Source organism: Rhineura floridana, chromosome 6, assembly GCF_030035675.1.
Source record: "Rhineura floridana isolate rRhiFlo1 chromosome 6, rRhiFlo1.hap2, whole genome shotgun sequence".
Taxonomy (NCBI): domain Eukaryota; kingdom Metazoa; phylum Chordata; class Lepidosauria; order Squamata; family Rhineuridae; genus Rhineura; species Rhineura floridana.
In genome coordinates, this window is record NC_084485.1 from 146,916,212 (window position 1) to 146,942,368 (window position 26,157).

The 26,157-nt window shown below is 44.9% G+C and overlaps 1 protein-coding gene across 6 annotated transcripts in view; it reads right to left on the minus strand.

The window, feature by feature from the left end:
• The window catches only part of PLA2G4A (phospholipase A2 group IVA), a 177,558-nt gene that overhangs the window by 84,326 nt on the left and 67,075 nt on the right, over positions 1 to 26,157 (minus strand). For 4 of the 6 annotated variants that reach the window (XM_061634012.1, XM_061634009.1, XM_061634010.1 and 1 more), the window contains one exon: positions 11,385 to 11,466. In XM_061634012.1, the coding sequence (XP_061489996.1) occupies positions 11,385 to 11,466 (82 nt within the window). Of the gene's footprint in view, positions 1 to 11,384; positions 11,467 to 11,605; positions 11,688 to 12,099; positions 12,173 to 26,157 lie in introns of those variants that run through there. The other 2 variants (XM_061634007.1, XM_061634013.1) reach the window with 2 other exon arrangements.

The window sequence follows — 26,157 nt, forward strand, 5'->3', positions numbered from 1 at the left end:
AGGGGATCCTGTGAGAGAGGAGAATGAGATCAGAGATGAGAAAAGAAAAAATAAAGGGAAGATACAAGCCCTGGAGATTGGAACAAATGTGGAATTGGAAAAAGATCTGGAGTTTATGGATATTAGAAATAAAATCTACTGTTTGGAATTTAACGTTATCTCTGAAGAAATTAATGAAGATATTAGAGATAAAGTTATCAATGGCTTGGATAATCTTCTGGACTGGATTGACGTGATGGAGCTTGATATAGAGAAAATCTATGGAATTAACTGCAGCCATGTGACAATGGAAAAACTCTCAAGAGATGAGCCAGTGCATTTTGTAAAAAAGAAGAACACAGATATGACTTTACAACAATATTTCAGCAACTTATTCAGAATTGATGGCAAGAAAATATTTGGGATAGAGGAAATTCCCATCAGACTCTTATTATATGACTATGGCTATGACAGCAAGATTATTATGGAATACTGATAATGGAAGATTGGACACTGAAATTACTGGACTTAACAGGACTATTGAAGATGGAAGATGGAATTAATATGGATAATGGAATAATGGCTATTGAAATTATTGGACCTAACAGATTTTGATGAGATGGATTAATCAATATGTTTATTTGGACTATGGTTATGACAATAAGATTATTATAATTATTAACGAGATGGATTAATCGACATGTTTATTTGGAGAAAAATTGATAGATATATTTCTTAAAGAATTGAAACCTCTCTTTGACTTTTTGTGGAAAGAATAAAGTAATGTTTATGAGATTTGATGATTAATTAAGATAACTACTGGAGGAAAGTGGTTTTATAATATAATTTAAGAGACAGGATTGTTATATATTGTAGACCTACAACTGATTTGATCTGCGACAAATGGGAAGTCAACATTTTATTTTTTTGTTTAATCATTTTTGTTTTGTTTTGTTTTTTGTCTTTGAATGTTTTATGATTTTGTTTTGTATGTTTTATGAAAATTTGAATAAAAATTATTGTAAAAAAAAAAAGAGAGTAAATTTCTATCACCTTTTTATGGTTCAGATTAGGGCTGATTAGATACCAATCAGAAAGAATAAGGCCCAGAGGATTGATAAAGTAGAAAGGTTTCACTATTAGGCGTACCCACCCCTTCATATTGAAAGCTAAGTATTTCCCTAGGGTTAGCATCCTCTGCCTGTGACTTATCCCGTTCCGCGCCCGGTACCTGCCGGGCTAAGGGGCGAATTTGCAGCCGCAGCCGAAGCCTAGGCCACCATCGTGGGGGATGTGTGTGTGCACGCAACACGCTGGCGCGCCTGCGTGACACGCAATAGGAGGCAGGGCTGCTGAAGGCCATTTAAGGCCACTCGGTGGGATTTTCTCATAAATAAGAATGCATAGAATTGGTCCAAGTCATATTTCTTTGAGTAAATTATTTAAACATAATGAAATTCTTTTCAGTAATCATGTACAGGTTGCACATTTGCTTGCATCTTCTCTTTAGCTAGTTTGCAAACTGGCTGTGGATGAGGTAGCCACCTTTTTGCAGGCCACTAGTCCTGTGCTTTTGGGAGTCGTTTGATCTGCAGACATTGGAGGATGACATTGCTCAGCTCCATGCCATCTAATAACTGCTGAATATGAACCCGCAACTGAAGTCACAAAAACAAGCCAGAAGGATAGCAGAGACTGCTCAAGGAAAGTGTCCCTTTCCAGCTAAGCTCGAGGTGCTATGGACCTTGCTGGCAGACTGCCCAGTATATGGGGAGACTCAATTTATGATGCGGTTTTTTCTTTATTAGGCGGTTCTTCTGGATCCTATACTGTGGCCCCCGGCTTGCCCTTATGGCCGGCAATCTTAAATCAGTCTTAGGTACAGACGCACTGGTCCAGGGGACTATTGATAAAGACATACAGTTGGGCAGGGTTATTGGCCCCTTCCCATCATCCTCTACCTCTGCTCTCACAATGCCCCCCCATAGGGCCCAATGTGGCAGTGGGCGGAGTCTACCTGATTCATCATCCATCATACAAGTGGGGTCAGTCAGTAATGGCTTCATGCCAGATAGACTATGCACAGTGCACTACACTGCATTCCATATGGTGCGCGCCTGTGGCAGAGGTACCTTAGGGGCAAGTGTGGCAGCTAATCTGCCTGCATTGCCAGCTGTTGAGTTTTGCCTTTTAGGTCGACTAGGCAGCAGAGCATTACCTATGGGCTGCTGTATTCTTGTATGGAGCACTTCAGCTCCTTCTTGGAAGGGACAGTCAGGAGACGAGGGGGCTCTGAAGCAGTGGGGCACTATTTTCATGATTTACGGTTCACGGGTAGGGCAGACTTTGGGTGCATGTTAGCACCTGATGGCACCATTTATGGCGTGGCTATGAACGGGGGGGGTTCCTTTGGCAGCAGGGAAAATGGAGGATCTGGCCCCAGGGTTCACCTTCCAGGGTATTAAGATTGACTCTTTGACCCAGGGCTGCAGGCTGCCCGGGAAAAGGGCTTGAACTGTTGCAGATCAAGATCCTGGAGTTGTCAGGGCTGGGAAAGTGTTGGATTTCTGCGCTTCAGGTGTTGGGGGCCTTCTACGGTGGGGTTTATGGTGCCATAACAGGGATGTCACAGCCTTACCACAGCTTCAGGGTTTGTTTTGTTTTTGTTTTTTGGCTGCCTTATGCGCCAACCTGCAGCGTGGCCCCCCCTTTCCGGCAGTGTGTCAATGGTGTTTTTAGTTAGAGGAGGGACCGACTCTGGGGGGGGGAGAACTGCTAGTCCCATACCACACACTGGGTGATGGGGGAGGGGAGTCAGATATGACCATATGCGTATCTGTTGCTCCAGGATGCTCACCAGCTATCAGAGGGCAGGAGGTGATTTCTGGGAGTTAGGGGCTGGCAGGGGCTAGACAAAGTGTGGCCTATTCCTATGAATCACGCGCAGGAATTCATCATGGATGGTAGGAGCAAAGCCCGTCCATCAGCATGTTGCAAGGTAGGCTGGCCTTTGGGACCATCCAGACGGCTTGGGATACGTCATGTGCTGTCCGGCTGGCCCATGCACACCACCGTACCCCTTATCCTCATCCTCCGTGTTCACCTGACCCGCCAGGGATTGTTGGTCAGGGAGGTGCCCTGTGACCAGCAGTTGTGTGCAGCGGCCCTCACACTTAATTTTGGAGCCTTCTGGATGGAGGGCGGGAGTGTTTGGGTCCAGGTCAGACTTCCCTACGAGCCATCCTGCTGTCCGAGGTTTGTTTCCAGGCAGACCAGGGGCACAAGAGGCTCACCATTATTTTATCCTGCCCCAGGACTGGACACTTGTCCCGTGAGGGTGTCATAGTGTTTCTTGGCCTGTAGCTACAGGCCCAGTTGCCTGATACTCAGGGGGAGGGACCTCCCCTCATAAAGTTTCGGTCTAGCGTTGCAGAGCCTGGGAGCAGACACATGGGATTTTGGGGGACATGCTCCTATGGAACTGGGGCTGCATACCCGGCAGGGGAATTGCCTACCTGGGGCGGTCTATTTGGTTTGGTATATGCAGATGTAGGCTGTTGGAAGGTGGAATTATGGAGCACATGGAGTACATTCACCCCTGGGGCGAGTCTGAAGGTCCAGGACCCAACTGTTCATGATTCTTTCTGTTTTTTGGCAGGTTGCTGGATGGGGATGGAGCAGATGCGCAGCCGACTCTGCAGCCATGGCATGATCTCATAGGCTGGCCTTGGGGCCGCAAACGCACATTGGTTCACAGCTGGGCCTCTGATGGTGGGCTACGTTTTGGTGGCTGGGTGTCCTACCCATGTTGTTCCAGCAGAGTTGAGTGCGGAAGGTCCCGCAGGTGGTGGTCATTCCCCTGGGTGGGAATGACCTTGGTTACTCAAGGGCAAGGCCCTCAGTGGCAGGCATGTGAGGACATGCAGTTGAGGCTACAATAGCCTCTGGTCATCTGCTGGAGGGCAAGGCCCTCAGTGGCAGGCATGTGAGGACATGCAGTTGTGAGGCAATGATGGCATCTTCTTGACGGACTGCACAAGATTCTTATCGGGTGTGGGGTAAAGGGAGACTAAGCAGAGGCTTGTCCCCCTTTTGTGGCAAGGAAGTGCGGGGGAAAGATTAAAAGGGAAAGGGCAGCTAGGTGACACCTTTAGGCACCTTTGGGGGTGATTGGCAGTCCGGGGGCCTGCAGCTCAGGGCTATACGGCCTGGGGGCAGAACACGGGCCGCCTTTGGGGCCAACGTGGCTCATCCGCTCGGAGTTTCAGGGCTCCGGGGGGCGGTGATGAGGGTTGGACCCCCTACACATCTTCAGGGTGTGGCTTGAGCTGGGGTCTGGCACAGGGCAGCCCCGGGCTCAGGCAAGGGTCTGGTTGCCCTGTGGCTGCAAGCAGGCTTTGCCTGGATCATCAGAATGCTCCTGCACTTGATTTCCCCTCTGCAGGTTCATTATTCTAATTGATTCCATTTAATAAAGTGGCCCATGATTTAACCCAATGAATGGTGTTTGTGTTTTATTTTGGCAATAGGCCGCAATCCCGTTCCGTGCCCGGTACCTGCCGGGCTAAGGGGCGAGTTTGCGGTCGCAGCCGAAGCCTAGGCTGCCATCGTGGGGGATGTGGGTGTGCACGCAGCGCGCTAGCGTGCCTGCGTGACACGCAATAGGAGGTGGGGCTGCTGAAGGCCATTTAAGGCCGCTCTGCCAGCCTCCCGCCCTCCTTTGAATTTTGGCGGCACCCGCCCAACCCTCCCTCTGCTGCAGTGTGATTCATTTGGTCGCTACGGGGCCGACTAGGAATTTTTGGCCGGCCTGCCTCACTTTGCTGACAGGTTTCTTTTGCCTACTTCACACTGTGGTTGGGGGGAAGGGTCAAGGGTTAGCACGGGTGCCTTTGGGGTCAATAGGCTGATTGGTCTGTTTTGGCTTAACATGTTAATGGTCACTGGTCAAGGAAGTGCAGGGGAAAGGTTAAAAGGGAAAGGGCAGCTAGGTGACACCTTTAGGCACCTTTGGGGGTGATTGGCAGTCCGGGAGCCTGCAGCTCAGGGCTATACGGCCCGGGGGCAGAACACGGGCCGCCTTTGGGGCCAACGTGCCTCACCTGCTCGGAGTTTCAGGGCTCCGGGGGGCGGTGATGCAGGTTGGGCCCCCTACACATCGTCATGGTGTGGCATGAGCTGGGGTCTGGCACAGGGCAGCCCCGGGCTCAGGCAAGGGTCTGGTTGCCCTATGGCTGCAAGCAGGCTTTGCCTGGATCATCAGAATGCTCCCGCACTTGATTTCCCCTCTGCAGGTTCATTATTCTAATTGATTCTGTTTAATAAAGTGGCCCATGATTTAACCCAATGAATGGTGTTTGTGTTTTATTTCGGCAATAGGCCGCAATAACAGAAGAGCTGCTTGATCATTTTCCCAACTTTTTAAAAGTTACTGTGAACTGGGGCAGAGAGAGATTGCAGGTTGAACCTTGAATTAGAGCCATAACCTGATGTGACATTGTTATTTTTTAAAAAGAATAAAAATGCCACTTCCTTTCAGAATTCAACATGTACTCTGAAACATGTAGAAAGTAACAGGGTTACTCTCATTAACCAAGATTAAGCACATTAGTCTGTGCACAAGCGATAGTGATAGTGCCTGCTTTGCTTCTCCCTTCCTCTATTGGGGACACCAACCACAAAGCAGGTGGGCTAGTGTTACATCTGACCCAGCGCTCCTGGTTTGTTTTACTCCAACCTAGAAGCCAAGATTTGTTCATGGATTCCCAGTCATGGGCTGAGAGAATTCCTGACAAAATCTTGAAGTCACTTTTTTATTAGTTGATGGTAACTTAAGCCATACAGCAACACCTTGAAGTCAGTCCGAAGTGTTAGATGGCATCAACCTAATTATAGAGCCTAGGCACTTATATAGGAATATTTTCTTTTTTTAATAGCAAAGTATATTTCCAGTTCCTAGACCACTCTCTTGACAGCTGAATGGTCTTCAAAGATACAGAAATTAGCCATACCTGTTTTGGAGTGTGGCTTGCATATTAAGAAGGAAAAGTAAAATATATTGCATAACGGATGCCAAAACATCGCTCCCTCCTTCTCACTAAAACAACTAGTAAACATGAAAACTCCTTTTTTGTAGTCATTCTATCCTCATCAAACTTCTGGAACTTGCACTACCTCCGGGGCATCTTAGCCCAGCACAAACTATTGGCCAAGCTATACATGACATTAAATGCATCTTTTCATTTAAGGTGCAGATTTTTTTTAATGCAAATTTTGATAGTTATTTGGATCACAGCAGATGCAGAGGGGAAATTTAACTCTTTCGTACCTTGCTGAAATCCTGAGAAAAATCACTTTTCTGAAGCTGGTATTTGCTTTGGGGAGAATCTCCCACTAGCACCAACATATTCAATGTGGATTAGTGAGAGTCCTCTGCCAGTTGCTGTGGGCATTTGACCCATCCTCACCTTCACTGATGGCAAGGAAAAAGTTCCACCTGCCTTAGGATTTTCTTTCTCTCTCTCAAACCATGTCTCTCCCTTCCCTGCCCCCACCGTCCAGATATCCTATAATTCCATAAAGAGGCTACCCCCGTGATTTGAAATCCTAGGCTGTAAGCAGTTCCATGTCACAGATATAAAACTTATTTTAGACAATCTTGCTAAAAATCCAGATAGTCTGCAATCATCCCACAGTCACCCCACATTTTCAAAGTCAGACCGTTGTATATATTAGTCAGCCTTGTGTCATCTGCATAATATATTAAACTTGCTTTGATAATTTCCATTTAACATCAAAAGCACTGAAAAAGCTAGTCATTCATACCAAAGTGACGAGGACAAAACTTTAATCTGAAAGACATGAGTTCAAATCCCACCTCAGTCATAAAATGAAGAGTCATCTATTTAAAACAAATGCCTCCAAATTTAAGGGTCACTGGAAAGAAATTGATATAATGTGGGTAGCCTACCTGTGACACTAATGCCATAAGTGGCACAGTGGCCGGAGTGTGTGGGATTCCTGTAGTGAAGCATGAGTGCTCATAGGCATGCCGTGGCACAAAGTCAGCACTGCACTCCACCTACCTCTCCCATGAAGTACTGCTGCCTGGTACTAAGCTCAGTCTACAGTAAAGACAAAACTAACCCAAGGTATAGGAGACTAAATATGCGTTGTATGCATACTATACTGCCTCCTGGTATGGTCTTCACTAATGGCACATTGACCAAAAATGTTCATCATCACTGGGGGGGGGGGGGGAATGTTGGACTTGGATTACAGAAGCCTTGGGCAAATCACTACCTTGCACAGAGATGTTCAGAGGATAAAATAGGAAAGGATGTATTCATATTAGAAAGAATTGCCCATCGTTAAGATGGGTTGTGGGGAGCAGAAGAAGAGCTTATATATCGAAAGAACTCATGGAAGGAGCACTCTGTGTGTGACTCTGTGTGTTCCATGCACAAAAATATATTGTGCACCCCTCTGTGGGAGCTCTGCCAGTGGAGACCTGGTCATCCCGTGGCAGGGCAAGGGGCAGGATATACCATTTGCCTATAATGGGTAAAATTATGTGCTTCTCTTAGATAAATCGGTGCCCACACACACACATACCAGAAGCCAGTTAGTTCCCATCTGTCACACTTGCCCTTCCAAGTATGACACCAAAAGTGATACGATACTTAGCCCAGAACGTGTTCTGTCCATTTCATGTGAAAAAGGAACATAGAGAGTGCAAAAACATTATTTTGTCTGTTTTCACAATAGACAAATCATTTGCTTCCCTTAACTTTGTTGCAAACAGACTCAGAGGTCAATAGTACCCGACAGGTTTACAAAAGCCCTTTTACAAACCTAATTTTTTAAAACATTTCTTTTCCAGTCAGAACCTTCCTTGTGGTCCAACAAAGCTGGTCTTTTCATCACAGATATTTTTAATTAATATACCACTTAGTTGCCAAAGTAGCTTCTAAGCAGTTTACAATCATAAAACAAATTACAAAAAAAACACATGTAATTAAAATACATAATAAAACAATTCCATCAAACCATTAAAATAAGCGTCCAATAAAACAAGCCCATTAAAACAGGTAAAACAGCAATTAAAACACGAGGTTCAGTTCAGGAGATGAGGACATGCTCGTCTAAACAGGTGGTCTTCAAAGGCTGATGGAATGCCAGTGCTCATGGGGCCGCTCGGATTTGAGCAGGGAGAGCAACACGTGTCAACACAGTGAAAAAGCCCACCTCCATGTTACCACAAGCTGATAATCTCCAGATCACTGCACAACTCATCATATTCCATTTGATGATCTTCATCATCATCATGATCATCATCATGATCATCACCATTAATTTGCATACCACCTTTCCACAGCTGAGCCATGCTCAAGGCGACTTACAACGTCAAAAAATTACACGATTCATTCTAATAGTTACAAAAATAAAACAAAATATAGTCAAACCACAGTCATAAGCAATAAACGAATGATCTTAATGCCTTTACTGCACTATGAGGGGAAGTCAGTCTGTCAAGTAACCCGTTCTAGAGTTGTTTAGTAGCAAGACCTTAAAACTGGTTCAGTAGTGAACAGGCAGCCCGCGAGGATTCCTTATCATTAGCATGATATGCACCCCATACAGGGCACTACTCATTATCCAAGCCATGGCTTTCTGCACCAGTCCCAGCCTCCAGATCAGCCATAAATGAACCCCCACATAGAATGCATTACAATAGTCAACACATGAGGCTACCAACACATGAATCACAGTGAACAAGATATCCCCAACCAGGACAGCGTGCAGTTGGTCAACTAGCCGAAGCTGGTAAGACACACTTTGCCATGGAGGTCACCTGGGCCTCCATGGACAAACATGGTTCCAAGAGCACCTCTAGCCTGCCTACCTGTTCCTTCAGAGGTAGTACAACCCATCTTGTAAGAAATTGATCTTTTAGCATGGCAGCACTTACTCTTTGGAACTTTCTACCTACTGACATCAGGCAGGCACCTTCACTGAACTATTTTCGGTGCCTGCCTGATGACCCCTATCATCACCATACCATTCCTCCCGCGCCCCCCAAGGCAACTTGCAATAAGATGCCCATACTCCTCACCACCACACTTACTCCAAGACATTCCACTGCACATATCCTGTGCTCGCACCACAACTGCTTCCTAATTATTCAAGTGTGTAACCCAACCTTTCCCTAGTGGGCCACCAGATGTTGTTGGACCACAACTCCCATCAGCCTCAGCCAGCATTGCCAATGGTCAGGAAAGATGGGAATTGTGGTCCAACAACATCTGGTGGCCCACTAGTTGGGAAAGGCTGGTGTAACCAGAAAAAAACAACTAATCTAAGCTCTCACCCAAGTGGCTGTTCCCCTCATCACTCCACCTTTCATCAAGAAACCAAGTTGGAAACATACACCACACATACTCTGCCACTCCTGTCTCCATTCAGGAGTGACCCATTATTTCAAAGACTGAAGAAGGTAGTGCCCACGCCCTCATTACTCCCTGAAGGAGCAACCCAAAGGGAAGATTCCCTTTGGTGTCTCACCATTCAGGGTCATCCCTGTCTGGGTGGCCCAACATGGGTTGGTGGTGTATCCTTTATAAGGCTATGGGCAATCAGTCTGATAAGTGCCTGTTTCCAGCTTTCTCCATTTCCTCCGTGGGGGGGGGGGTTGCAGCAGGTGATAACAAGCTAAGGCAAATGAGCTGCTCAGCAACAGGGCGGACCAGGGGTAGCTATCAAACCGTCCCAGTTCTCCTTACCTCCTGACAAAATGCCCCAGCAGCACCTGTCGTGGGAAGAGACCTTAGTGGTGGGTCTTTTATAAGGCTATAAGCCTTATAAAGATATCACTGTTCATCACAGTACATTGCACAAATTTACTAATCCAGCTTTTGGGGTTACTGAGACCCCAATTACATCTGCAAATCTTTGCAGGCAAGCAGCACTCTCACTTCAATAGGTAGCCAAGACTTAATGGCAAGTCTCAATCAAGAATCTTTAGAAGACCACTTTTCTCTCTTTATTGAAGAGGAAAATGCAAATGCCTCAACACCTGCTTGGCACAGTGTCACTGGCCTCAATGTGAGAAACAAACTTGCCCCTGTGCGTAACCTGTAGGATAAGAGACTCTCTCATAAGGTGAGACTCTCTCAAAATGCTTTGTGCCACATGAGAATATTATAATTCATGAAGAATACATAAGCAATATATATATTATATATGCACACCATCCAAACCCACAAAATATGGCGTAAAATTCTGGTTGTATTGTAATTCCAAAACACTGTATGTTTATGATGTCAATATATATGTGGAGAAGGTGTTCAAGCTCAGCTAGGCAATGGTTGAGAAACAAACAACATATTTACAGGGTACTGGGTGGGATATAATTCCCACCCCCGACAGGTCTCTCTCACACACCATTACTTTTGAAAATTCCTCAGTAGTAAAATTAAGAAACATGTGCCAAGAGAATTTTGAAACTTCAGTGTCCATGCTTTGTAATAGCCCCTAATATTGTTGAGCATGGATGGGAATGCATAAGAAAGAGACCCAAACTGATTTATTCAACTATCATGCATTCATTTCTAAACCAGGCTAGCCAGTCTCAGTCAGCATCGCCAATAGCCAGGGGTGATGGGAGCTATAGCCCAAAACATCTAAAGGGCACAACAGTGGCTGCCGCTGTTCTAAAAGTGCATACTATATTGCCTTTGAAACAAAAAGTCCACTTTTGGTCCCTGACTTTACTTTCTATTTTGCCCTGTGACTCAGCAGAATTTCCCCCTCTTTCTCAACCACAGCTAACCTCTGTGTTGTAAGTAGGCTATGCGCTGAAGCTCCTTCTAAATCCGTCTCAGAAGCGTAACTGTAGTTGCCAAAGTTAGCAAACACACTCATTCACCTTTGTTGCTATTTGGAAGCATAAAATAAAAAGGTAAGTCTGCCGTTTTTAAAATTCAGCCAACAAAAATGTTAAAAAACCTGCTGGCTGACTATAAGTGACTGATAATAAGTTAAAAGCCAGAGAAAAATTGCAAGTTTTCTTTAAGATCAGACTTTTTTTCCTATGGTAAGAATCTAGCACATGTTACTGGGGACATATACGAAAAAAAAAAAAAAATCCCACAGACCACAGTGCAAAACTACCCACAGACCCCAACGAAGTTAAAGTTTTAAATTGTGTTTTAAATTGTGTTTTAAATTGTTTTTAAAAGATGTGTTTTTAAATCTGTGTATTTGTTTTTAATGTTCTTACTTATTGTAAACTGCCCAGAGAGCTTCAGCTATGGGGCAGTATATAAGTATGATAAATAAATAAATAAATATGATAGATAAATAAATAAATAAATAAATAAATAAATAAGTAAAGTGATACTCACGCATATCTCCAAAAGACCCTTTGGTGACATTCTTGGCTTGTTTAACTGTCACAGTAAATGTGTGCGAGTACTGGTGTTCCACCTGAATGCCAAAAGAGCAGTTGGTTAAGAAGGAAATAAATGCCACAGAGCAAATCAATCAAACAACTCTCTCCAACCAATTTCCAATTTGTCTAAAATATTCCCAAGTTTGTTTCTCCAAAAGCAAATGAAGCACCTACTGGAAGACACAGCATCTTGAGTCAGAAGTATATCTGTCTTCAGCTTTACTGAATGTTCAGACTACACTGAGCGTAACTGACTGCAACCACTCCTACACAAATGCTTGTTCCACACACACACACACACACACACACACACACTTGTGTTTTTAATTTTAGTTTCAATGATTTAACACTCTTCCCCTCTAAGCGCTGGTACTCTTCAGACACTGCATTAGTCAACAAAAGGACAGCGGCGGCTGGGGAAGCCAAACGTTATTTTACAGGTGCCTTTATTTACTCTGTGCTTGTAATTCCCTCCCACGGAAAGGTACAATTATACCTAACGACTATATTTCACAACAGATATAATATACCTATGTAAATGTAAAAATGGGTCTACATTCAGAATGCTTACATACATTAGAGCAGTTATTTTCTAACTTTCTACCTTCACTTAACTCTTTCCACACTGGCCTGATTCACACATCATGATAAGGCAAACTACGGCTTACCGGGACCATGAAAATGTGTGGACTCCTGGAGAAGAGCTCACGGCTGCTTTGCTCCTCCCCTGTCATTTGGCTTAGTGTGTAATGAGCATGAGCTGTAGCCAAGGTATAAAAATTACTGCAGAAGAGGTAAGCGGCTGCAAGCTCATCTCTGGGAGCCTGCACATTTGCACAGTCCCAGTGAGCCACTGTTTGGCTTATTGTGACATGCAATCCAGGCCGTTGACTCATCTGCCCAAAAACCGTTGCATATCTGCTAGAGAAATCCAGAATGCTACAAATGATTCTGGACCTTTTCTAGACTACCAGTGGCCAAGCAAAAGAGTGAATAGTTGCATTCCTTCTTTAAAGATATGAACTTCCTCCGCCTTGCAAATGCATATAGCTACCAGATAGGCAGCCTTCTATTGGTCCAACCAGTAAATTGTGCTCTGTCAGATAATTAGTGCCAACAGCCTAAGAAAACCCCCAGAAAACCTGTTCTTTTAGATTCCACTCATAGTGCCCTCAAGATTTATTTATTTATTTATTTATTTATTAAATTTATATACCGCCCGACTAGCGATAGCTCTCTGGGCGGTGAACATAAAATAGTATAAAAATACAATGAATAACAAAATAATATTAAAATACAATCAACAATACAATAAACATTTTTAAAATTAGATCAATGTAACTTAAAATGCTTCAGAGAATAGGAAGGTTTTGACCTGGCGCCGGAAGGAAAGCAGAGTCGGCGCCAGGCGTACTTCCTCAGGGAGACTGTTCCATAGTTCGGGGGCCACCACTGAGAAGGCCCTAGATCTTGTCATCACCCTCCGGGCCTCCCTGTGAGTTGGAACCCGGAGGAGGGCCTTCGTAGCAGAACGTAGTGCACGGGCCGGTTCATATCGGAAGAGGCGTTCCGCAAGGTATCGTGGTCCCGCACCGTATAAGGCTTTATAGGTTAATACCAACACTTTGAATCTAGCCCGGAAACATATTGGCAACCAGTGCAAGCTGGCCAGAACAGGTGTTATATGCTCGGACCGCTTGGTCCTTGTCAGCAATCTGGCCGCCGCATTTTGCACTAGTTGTAGCTTCCGAACTGTCTTCAAAGGTAGCCCTACGTAAAGCGCATTACAGTAATCCAAACGTGAGGTTACCAGAGCATGTACCACTGATGTAAGGTCCTCTTTACTCAAATAGGGACGTAGCTGGGCTACCAACCGAAGTTGGTAAAACGCATTCCTAACCACCGAGGCTACTTGAGCCTCAAGTGAGAGGGAAGAGTCTAAAAAGACTCCCAGATAGCTTTGGCACTAGCCCTGGTAGACAGCCCGTGTCTGGAAAGGAAATTGACTTCTACTGCTCCTTCTTCCAGGCCTCTTAGTGGCTTTTGACATAGTGAGTCACATTATCCCACTGGTCTAACTTTGAGATTTAGCAGTGGCAAGTTCAGTTTTATGCCATCAGCATTATTTAATAACCAGGTTTCAAAGAATTGTGTTGGGAGATTCCTCCTTGGACCCTGGCAAGTTATATCCTGCAGTTCGGTAGGATTAACCAGCAGTTGAGAGATTCTTCACAGATCTGGAGTATCTGTGACCAACATACTACAGACACTCAGCACTATCGGGGGGTTTTAACATCCAGCCCAGGAACCATTTTATCAGAAGACTGGTTCAAGTGAGACATGTTTGAGGACCATATGCAAACAATTTAGAAGAAATGCTGGTTCGAAATTCTTTGTTTGTCTACAGTGTCTGCCCAGCTTATTGCTAGTGGCATTTGCCTGCCATTAATCCAGGTCTATAGCCCAGTCACGGTTTCAGACATTATTGATCCAAATGGCTTTTACACTTCACACACTAAACTAGGCTGGGTTTTAATGATACAGTGGTAGCCCTAAACTTGACTTTATTGTCAGAATATTAGTTTATTAATTGTCAACGCATAATACTGGCTCGTAAAAGCACCTTGTTTGTTTGCCTCTGGAAAATAAGAATCATCTCTGGGCAGTAGGCAGACAACCTTTTATAACAGGGGTAGGGAATCTCAAGGCCAAGGCCCAAATGCAGCCCTGCAGCTCTCCCTCTCTGGCTCTCAGAATTCACCCAGGGCATGATCCCTTACCAGGTTGTGCCTTGTATGCTTCTGTGTGGCTCAGATGTGTTCTTCAACCTTGATAATACCTTTTGCTTGCCTGAATGGAGGATATAGAATCCACTGACTTTTGTGTTGCTAGCACGTCATCTACTGTACAAAAGGCAAGTGTCGCACCTGTTGCTCTGCCCACTTGTGCCTCTGGCCCTGTCCACTTTTTGCCTCTTACCCCATCCACCAGCAGCGGGTAGCCCCCAGAAGATTGCCTGTGAAGGAACATAGCCCTCAAATTTAAAGGGGTTTCTACCTCTAAGAGTTGTTTTTCCTTTAAGCCATCGCCATGCCACAGATGTCTTGAGATAGATATGGCTCTCAGTTGGAGCATGGCGAGCCAAAAATATTGGCCATGGGGGTACTTCTTTCTGACATTGCAACCACTGAATGGTAAGAAAGAACCACCAAGCTTGTTTGGTAAAGTAAGCTGCTCTTCATCTTTCTAGGCCTCCTGGGAAACGCCAAAGTTTTCTCTCATCATTCCTATAGAGTCTACAACAAGAATGTTAAATGATGCCATTTTCCTTTTACCTCTTTGGCAGTGGCAAGGAACGTTGAGTAGACATTTAGGAAAAGAGAAGGTTTTTTTATCAACATCTTCCTTCATAAAAGTACATTTCCTTCTTTTCAAAAGGTCAGAGAGAACTAAGATGACAATTAATTAATTATTCAATCATATTGATTGCCTGACCATTATTGTCCATGCACTGGTAACCTCTAGGCTGGATTACTATAATGCGCTCTATGAGGGGCTGCCCTTGAGGTTGGTCTGGAAGCTGCAGCTGGTGCAAAATGCAGCAGCGAGACTGCTCACTGGGGCAGGGTGTTGCCAACATGTCACCCCGCTGCTGAAAGAATTGCACTGGCTGCCCATTAGCTACCGGGGAAAGCTCAAGGTTCTGGTTTTGGTGTACAAAGCCCTATTGTAGCTTGAGACCAGGATACCTGAAAGTATCCTCTTACATACCCAGTCAATCACTGCGCTCTGCAGGTGAGGGCCTCCTGCAGATACCACCTTATCAGGAGGTTCGTGCTACACAACATAGGAAGTAGACCTTTAGAGTTGTTGCAGCTACCCTTCGGAATTCCCTCCCTTTAAATATTAGACAGGCGCCATTTCTGTTACTTTTCAGCACCTACTGAAGTCCTTCCTCTTTCAACAAGCCTTTTAAGTAGAGGCCTTATCTCAGTCTGCATCTGTGTTGGAATTGCTTTTTAAGATGTTTTTAAAGCTTTTTTAAAAATGTTTTTAAAGATGTTTTGTTTTAATATATTTTAAAGCGTTTTTATGATGTTTTAGAGTGTTTTTAGTGTTTTTGTTTGCCTCCCAGGGCTCCTACTGGGAGGAAGGGCAGGATATAATGTAAATAATAAATATTGCATTTATTATACTGCCTTTCTGCCATGGAGCCCAAGACAGTTCCCTGGCTTGGGCTCCACAGCTTCTGCCTTCCCTCAGGTCTTAAGCAGCTCCAGGGAAGATGCAGATGGAGTTGCTCTAACAGTTTTCTCTCAGGGCACTGATGTGTCCTTCTCGAGTTGGTGGTGATATGATCCCAGGTCTGGGCTTTTTCTCCTTGGCCTTCTCTCAGGAATACTTATTATACTTATAAATGTATTATGCTCAGTATATAATACTATGTGTTTAGTGTTCACATAGTACTGTATAAAGCTTTCAAAACCCTTTACATGCCTTTTTTCAGGAATCCTTATAACTATTTTCCAAGGCAAGCTACTATTATTATCCTCATATTGAAAACTGAGGAGAGGAGCTGAGGGTCATAAGCGCAGCTATAAACTGAGACTGCTCTGGCCAAGTTCGACACATCCTCAAGATGAATGTGGCTTACCAGAGAGCCCTACTTCTATCAAATTGCTCAAAAGCCCGGAGAAACTATTGAGTCATTCGTTATGACCTTGAATGAACAATGAGGATTAAAAAAAAAGATGAGCACTTTAGACATAGATTAACACTTGGGATTCTAGACAAATGGCTCTATGAAAGAATGCAGCTTGGTGTTAGTGATAGAGATGACAAGGCCATCAGAGCTGATCAAATCCCCCAAACAAAGAGCAACTTGGAGAAGGCAAACTCAACTTCACAAAACATTAGAAATGGTTACATCAGCCATTTTGTGGGTTTTGGGGGGAACACAAATTCACTTCTCTTATCACTGCAAAAGTAACACAAAATGAAGCCCAGAGAAAGCAGCTAGACATTTTTAAAGCATTCTACAGTGGGGCACCCTTTCAGACTCCAGATGCAAGATGTGGAAAGGTTCAACAACATTACAGGAGTTTGCCCAGCTAAAAGAACACAGTGCAGGAAGCATTCAAAATAAGGGTATTTTGCTGTGATATGGTACAAGTAACTACAGCAATGGATGGCAAATTTTCATATGCTCCATATTTTGCAGACACCAATTCTCCCTGGAAAATAAACAGGGGCTGAAAACATCAACTAACAATATGGCATTGAAACACTGTCCAGGAATAGTGCACTATCTAAGTTGACATTTGCAAGACATCTCAACAGAAACACAGCCACCAAACCTATTACAAAAATCCACTATATCCCAGTTTTGGAAATCAGATCAGGAGACTGCCTTCACAAAGATAAAGGGCGTGATCTCCAATTTCCCAGTCTAATGATGACAACAAGCCCACAATATTTAGCACTCATACAAGCAGCTGGGGGCTAGATGGAGTGTTCTACAACTGCATAGTTCAGAAAGGATGATGATTTGAATTCTCCTCCAGAACTCTTGTTGTTATGTGCCTTCAAGTCAATTTCGACTTATGGCAACCCTAAGAATCAGCCATCTCCAACAGCATCTGTTATAACCCACCCTGTTCAGATCTTGTAAGTTCAGGTCTGTGGCTTCTTTTATGGAATCAATCCATCTCTTATTTGGCCTTCCTCCTTTTCTACTCCTTTTGTTTTTCCTAGCATTATTGTCTTTTCTAGTGAATCATGTCTTCTCATTATGAGTCCAAAGTATGATAACCTCAGTTTCATCATTTTAGCTTCTAGTGACAGTTCTGGTTTAATTTGATGCAACACTCAATTATTTGTCTTTTTCGCAGTCTGTGGTATCTACAAAGTTCTCCTCCAACACCACATTTCAAATAAGTTTATACTTGGCAGCTTTCACACTGCACTTTATTCCGTTATTCTTGACAATTTCTTACCTGGTAATTTGCGCATTATATTTGATCTTTCACACGATGCACAAGCTAGCTCCGGAATTCTAGTGGAATGTAGTGCAAGTTTAGGGCTAATTTCCATGATAAATGAACCAGAAATAATCTGTTAGCAAGACTGGGGACCTGGAAAATTGTGGGAGTTTTTTGCAAGCTGCAGCCACTCACATGACAGGCATCCCAGCATGCAGTGCATTCCCATCCTTTAGTCACGCAGTTGTTGTTGTTTTGCCTGACGAAAATTGTACTGATATTCTGGCATTAGCACAGATAGCAGCACCATTTCCTACACACACCCCTGTGTCGATACAACTAAAATAATTTTAAAAGTCAGATGCTAAAAGGAGAGGACTTGCATGGTGACGGGATGAGATCTTAGACCTCCTACGCAGTGGGGAACAATACACATGTGTATAATGAGTGAGGGACGAAAACAAGAAATTCGCTGCAGCCGTCTGAAAGACCATTGCGTGAAATGCCAGTATATCTGGTGAAAAAACTGCTGTTCCTCAACGTAACAGGTCCTGCAGCGTGAAAGGGATTTTAGAAATCGGAACAGAAGCACTACCTTTTTAAGACATTAACTCAGAGCTTGGAAAAGTTACTTTTTTGAACTACAACTCCCATCAGCCCCAGCCAACATGGCTACTGGATTGGGCTGATGGGAGTTGTGGTTCAAAAAAGTAACTTTTCCAAGCTCTGCATTAACTCAATCAGCTCCATGTGTGGAAGCAGCCAGAGAAAGTGGATAGAGAAAGGTTTTTCTTCCTTTTTCATAACACTAGAACTTGTGGATGTTGAAAGAAGCTGAATGTTGGACGATTCAGGATAGACAAAAGAAAGTACTTCTTCACGCAGAATCACAGGAGGCAGTGATGGCCACCAACTTGGACGGCTTTAAAAGAGGATTAGAAAAATTCATGGAGGATAAAGCTATCAATAGCTACTAGCTATGACGGCTATGTTCTACTTCCACTGTCTGAGGCAATAAGCCTCTGAATACCAGGTGCTGGGAATCGCAGGTGGGAAGGGTGCTATTGCACTCAGGTTTTGCTTGCAGGCTCATCATAAGCATCTGGTTGGCCACTGTGAACACAAGATGCTGGATTAGATGGGCTGTTGGTCTAATCCAGCATGTTCCACTTATGTTCTTAGGTTTTTAATCTTTCAGAGATTACTAGAAAGTATTTTGCAGACACAGTCGAACTGAAGGAACTGTTAACCACTACACCTTACCAACAAATCTTGGAAAAGGCTTGCAGCTTAACTGTGTGAATTGAGAGGCCAGCACTATTTGGTTGTTGGAGAGTACGATTCAAGGTGCATCTCCCTTGCCTGACATTACCCACCATAGCATTGTTACAAAGCTGAAGAACACCTTTGTTTATTTTGGCTTTCCAGAAGAACTTGTGACCAACAATGCAAGCCAATTTATGCCGGTAGGATTCCAGTCATTCTGCACGTTTTACAACTTTTGCCACATTACCCCGAATCCTCACTATGCTCCAGCAAACAGTGACACAGAGACAGCAGTATAGACTGCAAAGAAAATACTGGGATGCAATTATCATAATTACCATCATTTATTTCCTGCTCTTCACCCAAAGATCCCAGAGCAGGTGCATGGGCAAATAGATCCGCAAGACATCTAGGTGTACCAAGGAGGTTTAGAGTGGCATGCCCCATTCCCCCTGTTCCATATTCTTGTCTCACACCCATTTTTACTGATCTTTAGGGTTGTTTGTTGCTTTCTCGGGTTGCTTGCATGGTATAGTAATCTGTGAAGCTCTGTTTAGGATAGTAAGCTCAATTGGCAGGCTTTCTCACTCTGCATATGTTGACAAAAAGCTGGGGAAATTAGCCAAAATTAGCCAAAACAGACAGTGGATGAGCTCATCACATATGCTGACAGGGGCTGGGAATGAGCTTCACAGCTGTATTTCCAGCCCTGGCTAGCACAAATCCAAGACCACTGAGGGATAAACAAAGGGCAGAGGCATGAGATTCAAGTAAACTGGCCACTAGGAAAGATAAAAATCTCACAGGTATAGGTGCCACCTGTGCCCCCTCCCAGGGGCTCTTTTTGGTATAAATAAAGGGCCCTAGATCTGGGAAGATAAGCCTCAACACGGGCCTGAAGCAAGGCGCAGTGTAAATCCAAACGGAACCATAAAGGGGATTGTTTCACTGTTGCTGTCTGAGGCTTCCAACAGGAAAAGGGAGACTGTAAGATAAGATCTATGCTTATCATTAGCTGCTTTGAGTGCTTTAGTGCCTGGCAGCCAAAAAACAACAGCTTTGCTTCAATAAAGCACTAAATTTTCTTTCTTCACAAGTGTGTTTCATAGTTTTTAAGGTCCCAATTTTCTTGCCTCTGGCAAAACTACCTTTGGCAAAACAGCAGGTTACAACAATTTAAAAACGTATACTTAAAAACAGTTGAAAACAATCAAAACAATGTCATGGAAAAAAGGTTGGGTCCTAAAAATATACATCTCAGGTGTCAAAGGCCAGGGTTAAGAGGCTCATCTTCAGCATTCACCAAAAGTTGTACAATGAAGTTGCCAGATGCACCTCGGTGGGGACGGAGTTCCACAGCAAATGCCCTCTCCCAGGCCACCACCACCCAAACTTCTGAGAGTAGCAGAACTTTCAAAAGGGCTTCCTCTGCTGATCTCAACACCAGAGGGGGTCTGTAGGGTAGGAGGCAGTCTTTCAGATATTTACAACCCTAAATGACTTAGGTCCCAAATACTAATGTGAGTACCTTGAACTGAGCCCAGAAACAAACTGGCAGCCAATGCAGCTGTTTTAAAATAGGGGTTATATGAGTTCTACAGGGCACCCCAGCCAGTAATCTGGCGGCTGCATTGTGGACCAGCTGAAGTCTCTGAGTCATCTTCAAGGGCAGCCCCACATAGAGCACACTGCAATAATCCAGTCTGGAACTTACCAGAGCATGTGGCCAAGTCTTCTCTGTCCAAAAGAGGCTGGCAAACCAACCAGAGCTGGAAAAAGACACTCCTAGCCTTTGAGACCACCTGAACCTCCAGTGACAGTGTTGGATCAAGAAGTACCCCCAGGCTGTGGACCTGCTCCTTCAAGGAAAGAGCAACCCCATCCAGAACAGGCCATCTTCCCACCTCCTGGACATGAAAACTCTGACCACAGAACACTTCTGTTTTTTCAGGATTCAGCCTTAATTTATTGGCCCACATCCAGTCTATCACTGCCTCCAAGCATTGGTTCAACACCTCAACAGCCTCTGATTCAGATGGAATAGAGAGGTAGAGCTTGGTGTCATCTGCATATTGATGGCACCTCACTCCAAATCACCTGATGACAGCTCCCAGTGGCTTCATACCGATGTCAAATAGCATGGGGGACAAGGTGAACCCCTGCAGAGCACCACAGAATATCTCCCATGGTGCTGAACAGTAGCCTCCCATAACTACTTTTTGGAATCAGTGTTGGCGGTATGAGCGAAACCACTGAAGCACAGTGCCCCCAACCCCCACCTCCAGGAGACGTTCCAGAAGGACACCACAGTCAACAGTATCAAAAGCTACTCAGACTTTGCCTGAGCTATCTTGTAAGAGGGGCAGCAACGCCACATCATCACCCAATGCAAATGAGTTATCTGGAAGACTTCCAGGTTCAACGTTCTTGTCTAGCTTCCCAACCGGTGCGCACTGGTAAGAGGAAGGGCTGTAGCACCGTGGATGAGCACATGCATTGAATGCAGAAGCTCCCAAATTCAATCGGTGTTTCCAGACAGGGCTGAGAAAAACTGCTGCCGCTGCCAGACAGGGTCAAAAATAGATGGACCAACTGTCTGACTCAGTATAACCAAGCTTCCAATCCTTCTGTATCCCCCAAGCCTTCCATGACAATTCTGCTTCTCATTTTAATCATATCACCTCTCCACCTGGCAGGGGCTTCCTTTTCCTCAGACTGCTTATTTTCAGCTTATTCTTTTGGTCTGCTATAAATATTTATCCCTATTATAATAATAATAAAATTTTATTTGTTAGTTGCCCATCTGTCCGACTTAACGGACACTCTGGGCGACTTACACAATATAAAATACAATATAAAACATATGCATACAACAATCAAAATATTAACATCAGTTCATCTAAACCATCCTTCAATAATACAGCATAATAGCCTAACCCACCCCAGAGATCCCATAGGCCTGCCTGAATAGCCAGGTCTTTAAGGCTCGGCGAAAAGCCATCAGGGAGGAGGCATGTCGGAGGTCAAAAGGAAGCAAGTTCCAGAGGGTGGGGGCCACGATCGAAAAAGCCCTCTCTCTGGTCCGCACCAGCCTAGCTGTTTTTACCGGTGGGACCGAGAGAAGGTCTTGTGAGGCTGATCTTGTTTGGCGGCATATTTGGTGATACTGGAGGCGTTCCTTCAAATAAGCTGGGCCAAAACCGTATAGGGTTTTAAAGGTTAATACCAACACCTTGAATTGGGCCCAGTATACAACTGGCAACCAGTGTAACTCCATCAACACTGGGGTGATATGGTCCCGGTGACGGCTCTGCTTTATTAAGCGTGCCGCCACATTCTGTACCAGCTGCAGTTTCCGGACCGTCTTCAAGGGTAACCCCACGTAGAGCGCATTACAGTAGTCTAATCGAGAGGAGACCAGGGCATGTATCACTCGTGGGAGCAGATGTATAGGAAGGTAGGGTCGCAGCCTCTGTACCAGATGAAGTTGGTACCAGGCTGCCCGGCTTACTGCAGAGACCTGGGCCTCCATGGACAGCTGGGAGTCCAAAATGACCCCCAGGCTGCAGACCTGGTCCTTTAGGGGCAATCTCACCCCATTAAGCACCAAGTCTAAATTTCCCAACCTTCTCTTATCTCCCACCAGTAACACCTCGGTCTTGTCGGGGTTCAGCTTCAGCCTGTTCTCTCCCATCCATCCACTTATGGACTCCAGGCAATTGGACAAGGTTTCCACAGCCAACTCTGGTGAGGATTTAAATGAGAGATAGAGCTGCGTGTCATCCGCATATTGGTGACACTGCAGCCCAAAACTCCTGATGATGGCTCCCAGCGGTTTCATATAAATGTTGAATAGCATGGGGGCAAGGATAGAACCCTGTGAAACACAACAATTAAGGGGCCAAGGGTCTGAAACCTCATCCCCCAACGCTACCCGTTGATATCTGTTGGAGAGATAGGAACGGAACCACCGTAAAACAGTGCCTCCTATTACCAATCCCTCCAAGCGATTTAACAGGATACCGTGGTCGACGGTATCGAAAGCCGCTGAGAGATCCAGGAGGACGAGGAAAGTATGTTCTCCCCTATCCAACGCCCTCCTCATATCATCCACCAGAGCAACCAAGGCTGTTTCAGTTCCATGTCCAGTCCTGAAGCCCGATTGGAAAGGATCTAAATAATCTGCTTCCTCCAAGTGTGTCTGTAACTGTTTAGCCACCACACACTCAATCACCTTGCCCAAGAATGGTAAATTGGAGACTGGGCGGAAGTTGTTTATATCTTGGGGATCCAAGGAGGGCTTTTTCAAAATAGGGCTTATCACTGCCTCCTTGAGGGCTAATGGCATTGCACCCTCCTCCAAGGATGCATTTACCATTGCCTTGATCCCTTTGCCCAGTCTCTCTTTACAGCTCATAACGAGCCATGAAGGGCAAGGATCAAGCAAGCAAGTGGTTGGTTTCACAGTAGAGAGCACCTTGTCCACTTCATCAGAGAGAAGAGGCTGAAACCGATCCCAGCAGACTGGACTGCAACTGGCCGCCTCTGGACCACTACTTGTAACCACGACGCACGGAATCTTGCCCTTTAGGCGCTCGATTTTATCGGCAAAGTGTTTTACAAATGTGTCACAGGAGGCTTTTGAGTGTTCCATAGGTTCCTGCGCAGCTGGACCGACCAGGCTTCGGACCACTTGGAACAACCTCCTGGGACAACACTCTGCCGACGCAATAGAGGCAGCAAAAAATTGCCTCCTTGCTGCCTTTGTTGCCCGCTGTTAGGACGCTATTGCCGCTCTAACCAGTGTCCGATCGCCTTCAGCGCACGACTTCCGCCATCGGCGTTCTAGTCGTCTCACTTCCTGTCTCAGACCGCGTAACCGTGGTGTATACCAGGGTGCAGTCTGAGTTCTATTCAGGGGGAGAGGACGTTTTGGTGCCACCCGGTCTATTGCCCTAGTGATCTCCTTGTTCCACTCCATCACCAGGGTTTCGACCGGGTGTCCTTCAGTCAGCTCCAAGTCACCCAGCGCATTCAGGAAACCTTTGGACTCCATCAGGCGTCTGGGGCGGACCATCCTAATAGGTCCTTGTCCCCTGTGGAGGGTATGCGGCAGTGAGAGATCCATATTCACCAGGTAGTGATCTGACCATGACACAGGGCTAGAGAAGACAGTCCCCATTTTCAGATCACTTCCCTTCTCTCCCGAGACAAACACAAGGTCAATAGTATGGCCGGCTACGTGGGTGGGACCTATATTACTTAGGTGCAGTTCCCACAAAGTCATGGTTTCAATGAAATCCCGAGGGGCTCCAGTGAGAGCGGCCTCAGCATGCACGTTGAAATCCCCCAAAACTAATAAATTTGGGGTAAACAACCGCACAGCCGAGACCACCTCGAGCACCTTAGTCAGGGAGTCTGCTGTGCAGCAGGGTGGGCAGTACACAAGCAGAATTCCTAAACTGCCCTTTGGTCCCAACCTCCAGTACATACTGCTCCAGCTTATCTTATTAGGGACTCATGAACATTTTTTAAAAAGCTACCGTTAGAGTGCAATCCTAACCCGATCCCCACTCTCTCACACGCATGCACGCACAAACACGTTAATGCTTGGCGGAGGGGGCTAGGATGACACATAGTTGCCTCTCCACTAGGGCTCCTGGGAGAACTCCACCACGGCAGAAGTCCCAAGCCATTTGGAGGCAAGAGACCAGAAGTTTTTCAGTCACTGGATCCAGAGATCCCCCACTGACCCACACTTCTGGCACAGCAAAAGAAAAAAGAAAAGAAAGAAATTGTCCCCTTCTTCCACCCTGGCCAGAAGAAGCTGGCAGGGCTTCAGAAGTTACCGTGAATCTGGCACTTTGCATGGCCCCAGACCCAACCCGTAAGCACATATGGAAAGACAGAGGAAATTGCATCCATTTACTACTCTTTAGCCATTACAATGAGCACAAAAGGTGGTTACTGTTCTAGAAGCGTAGCATATGCTTCTGTAAATTCATCATACATGCCAAAGGAGTTGCAAGCAAGATTTAGATAAGTACAGGTTCTGCAGCATGTTAACTGTCAGTTTCCTTCCAGTTACTGTGCAAAATTACACTCCCAAAGGATAAACGAAGAGACCTCAACATTACTCTGAAACTGAAAATAACTTTTCCCTAGTCTTTCCAGACAGCAGTTGCTGAGTGAGAGGAAAGGGGTGTGTTTGAGTTGCCACAAGATCATATTCTTCCAGCCTGAATTCACTTATCCATACACCCCTTGGTTCTTTACCTTGACCTAGGTGAATTTGGATCCTACACTTCTGCATGCCTAGAAAGGGTGAGGAAAACCCACCCACCCTTCTAAAACGTTTGTGTAATAGAATGGTTACATTTATTTATACATTTTTTAAAAGATAACTAAAAAGGTTCCTAGTGTTGCTTAGATAACAACAAACAAGACATCCCTGACCACAGGCTCACAATCTAAAAGACAAAACACAAGAGGAAAAGAGTATGGGGAGGGAAGAGGTAACAAGCAAACTCAGGCACCAGTTCTTAAAGTTGCAAAGTTCTCATAATGAATAGCTTGAATTGAAACCGTTCAGGGAGAGGAGGAGCCAATCACAGCTGGTTTCTCAGCAAAGCCAATTAAGTGGCCCTAAAGTCCATCTCTTCTTCACTGCAGCCAATTGGAATGGATGGTGACAGGTGACAACTGAGGGAGGGAGGAGCCAAAAGGAGCTGATCTCTCAGTTGAGCTGATAGATTGGTAAACCAAGTCCTTTGTATACAGAGAACAGGATAAAATTTCTGAAGCCTTTAAAAAAAAAGATTCCCTTGTTGTCCTTATGCCCCTTTCCCCAACTGCGTATACTATATGTGTGACAGGACTGGTAGCTGAAGTTTCTGCCCTTTGGTGCAGTTTGACTGAGGTGACCAGAACTGTACTTCACCATGGTTGTACTTTTTATCATATTATGTCTCAGTTATTTTTTAATCAATTATGTATCTTCCCTTTCTGCTACATGGATGCAGTCACCGCAGTAGAGTAGAAAGTGCTGATTTAAACATGTTTGATCAGGTTGTAAATATTTCAAATATTCATATATTATTACATACCAAGGGGGACAATCATCCAGGAGGTGGCAGTACCAGCTTATCTCAACCTCTTACAGGCATGATACAAGTTATGCACAATTGCTACATGATAACCTGCAACAGGATAAACTCCTAATACGATCATATTCTCCTTCCATTCCTTACTCCAAATCACACACATTACACTGCCGTCAGTAAAGCTCCTGAGTGGAGAAATACGTGCTTTTAGACACTGTGTAGCAGACTTACTTAAAAGGATGTGACTGTATGAGGAGGGAAACCCAAAGCCACAGAGCAGATAAAGGATCATTTCGAGGAAACACAGAAGGGTATTTTTAGCAGCACACTAGTTCAGCATTATGATGAATAAACTGGTAGCTACCCATGCTGCTTT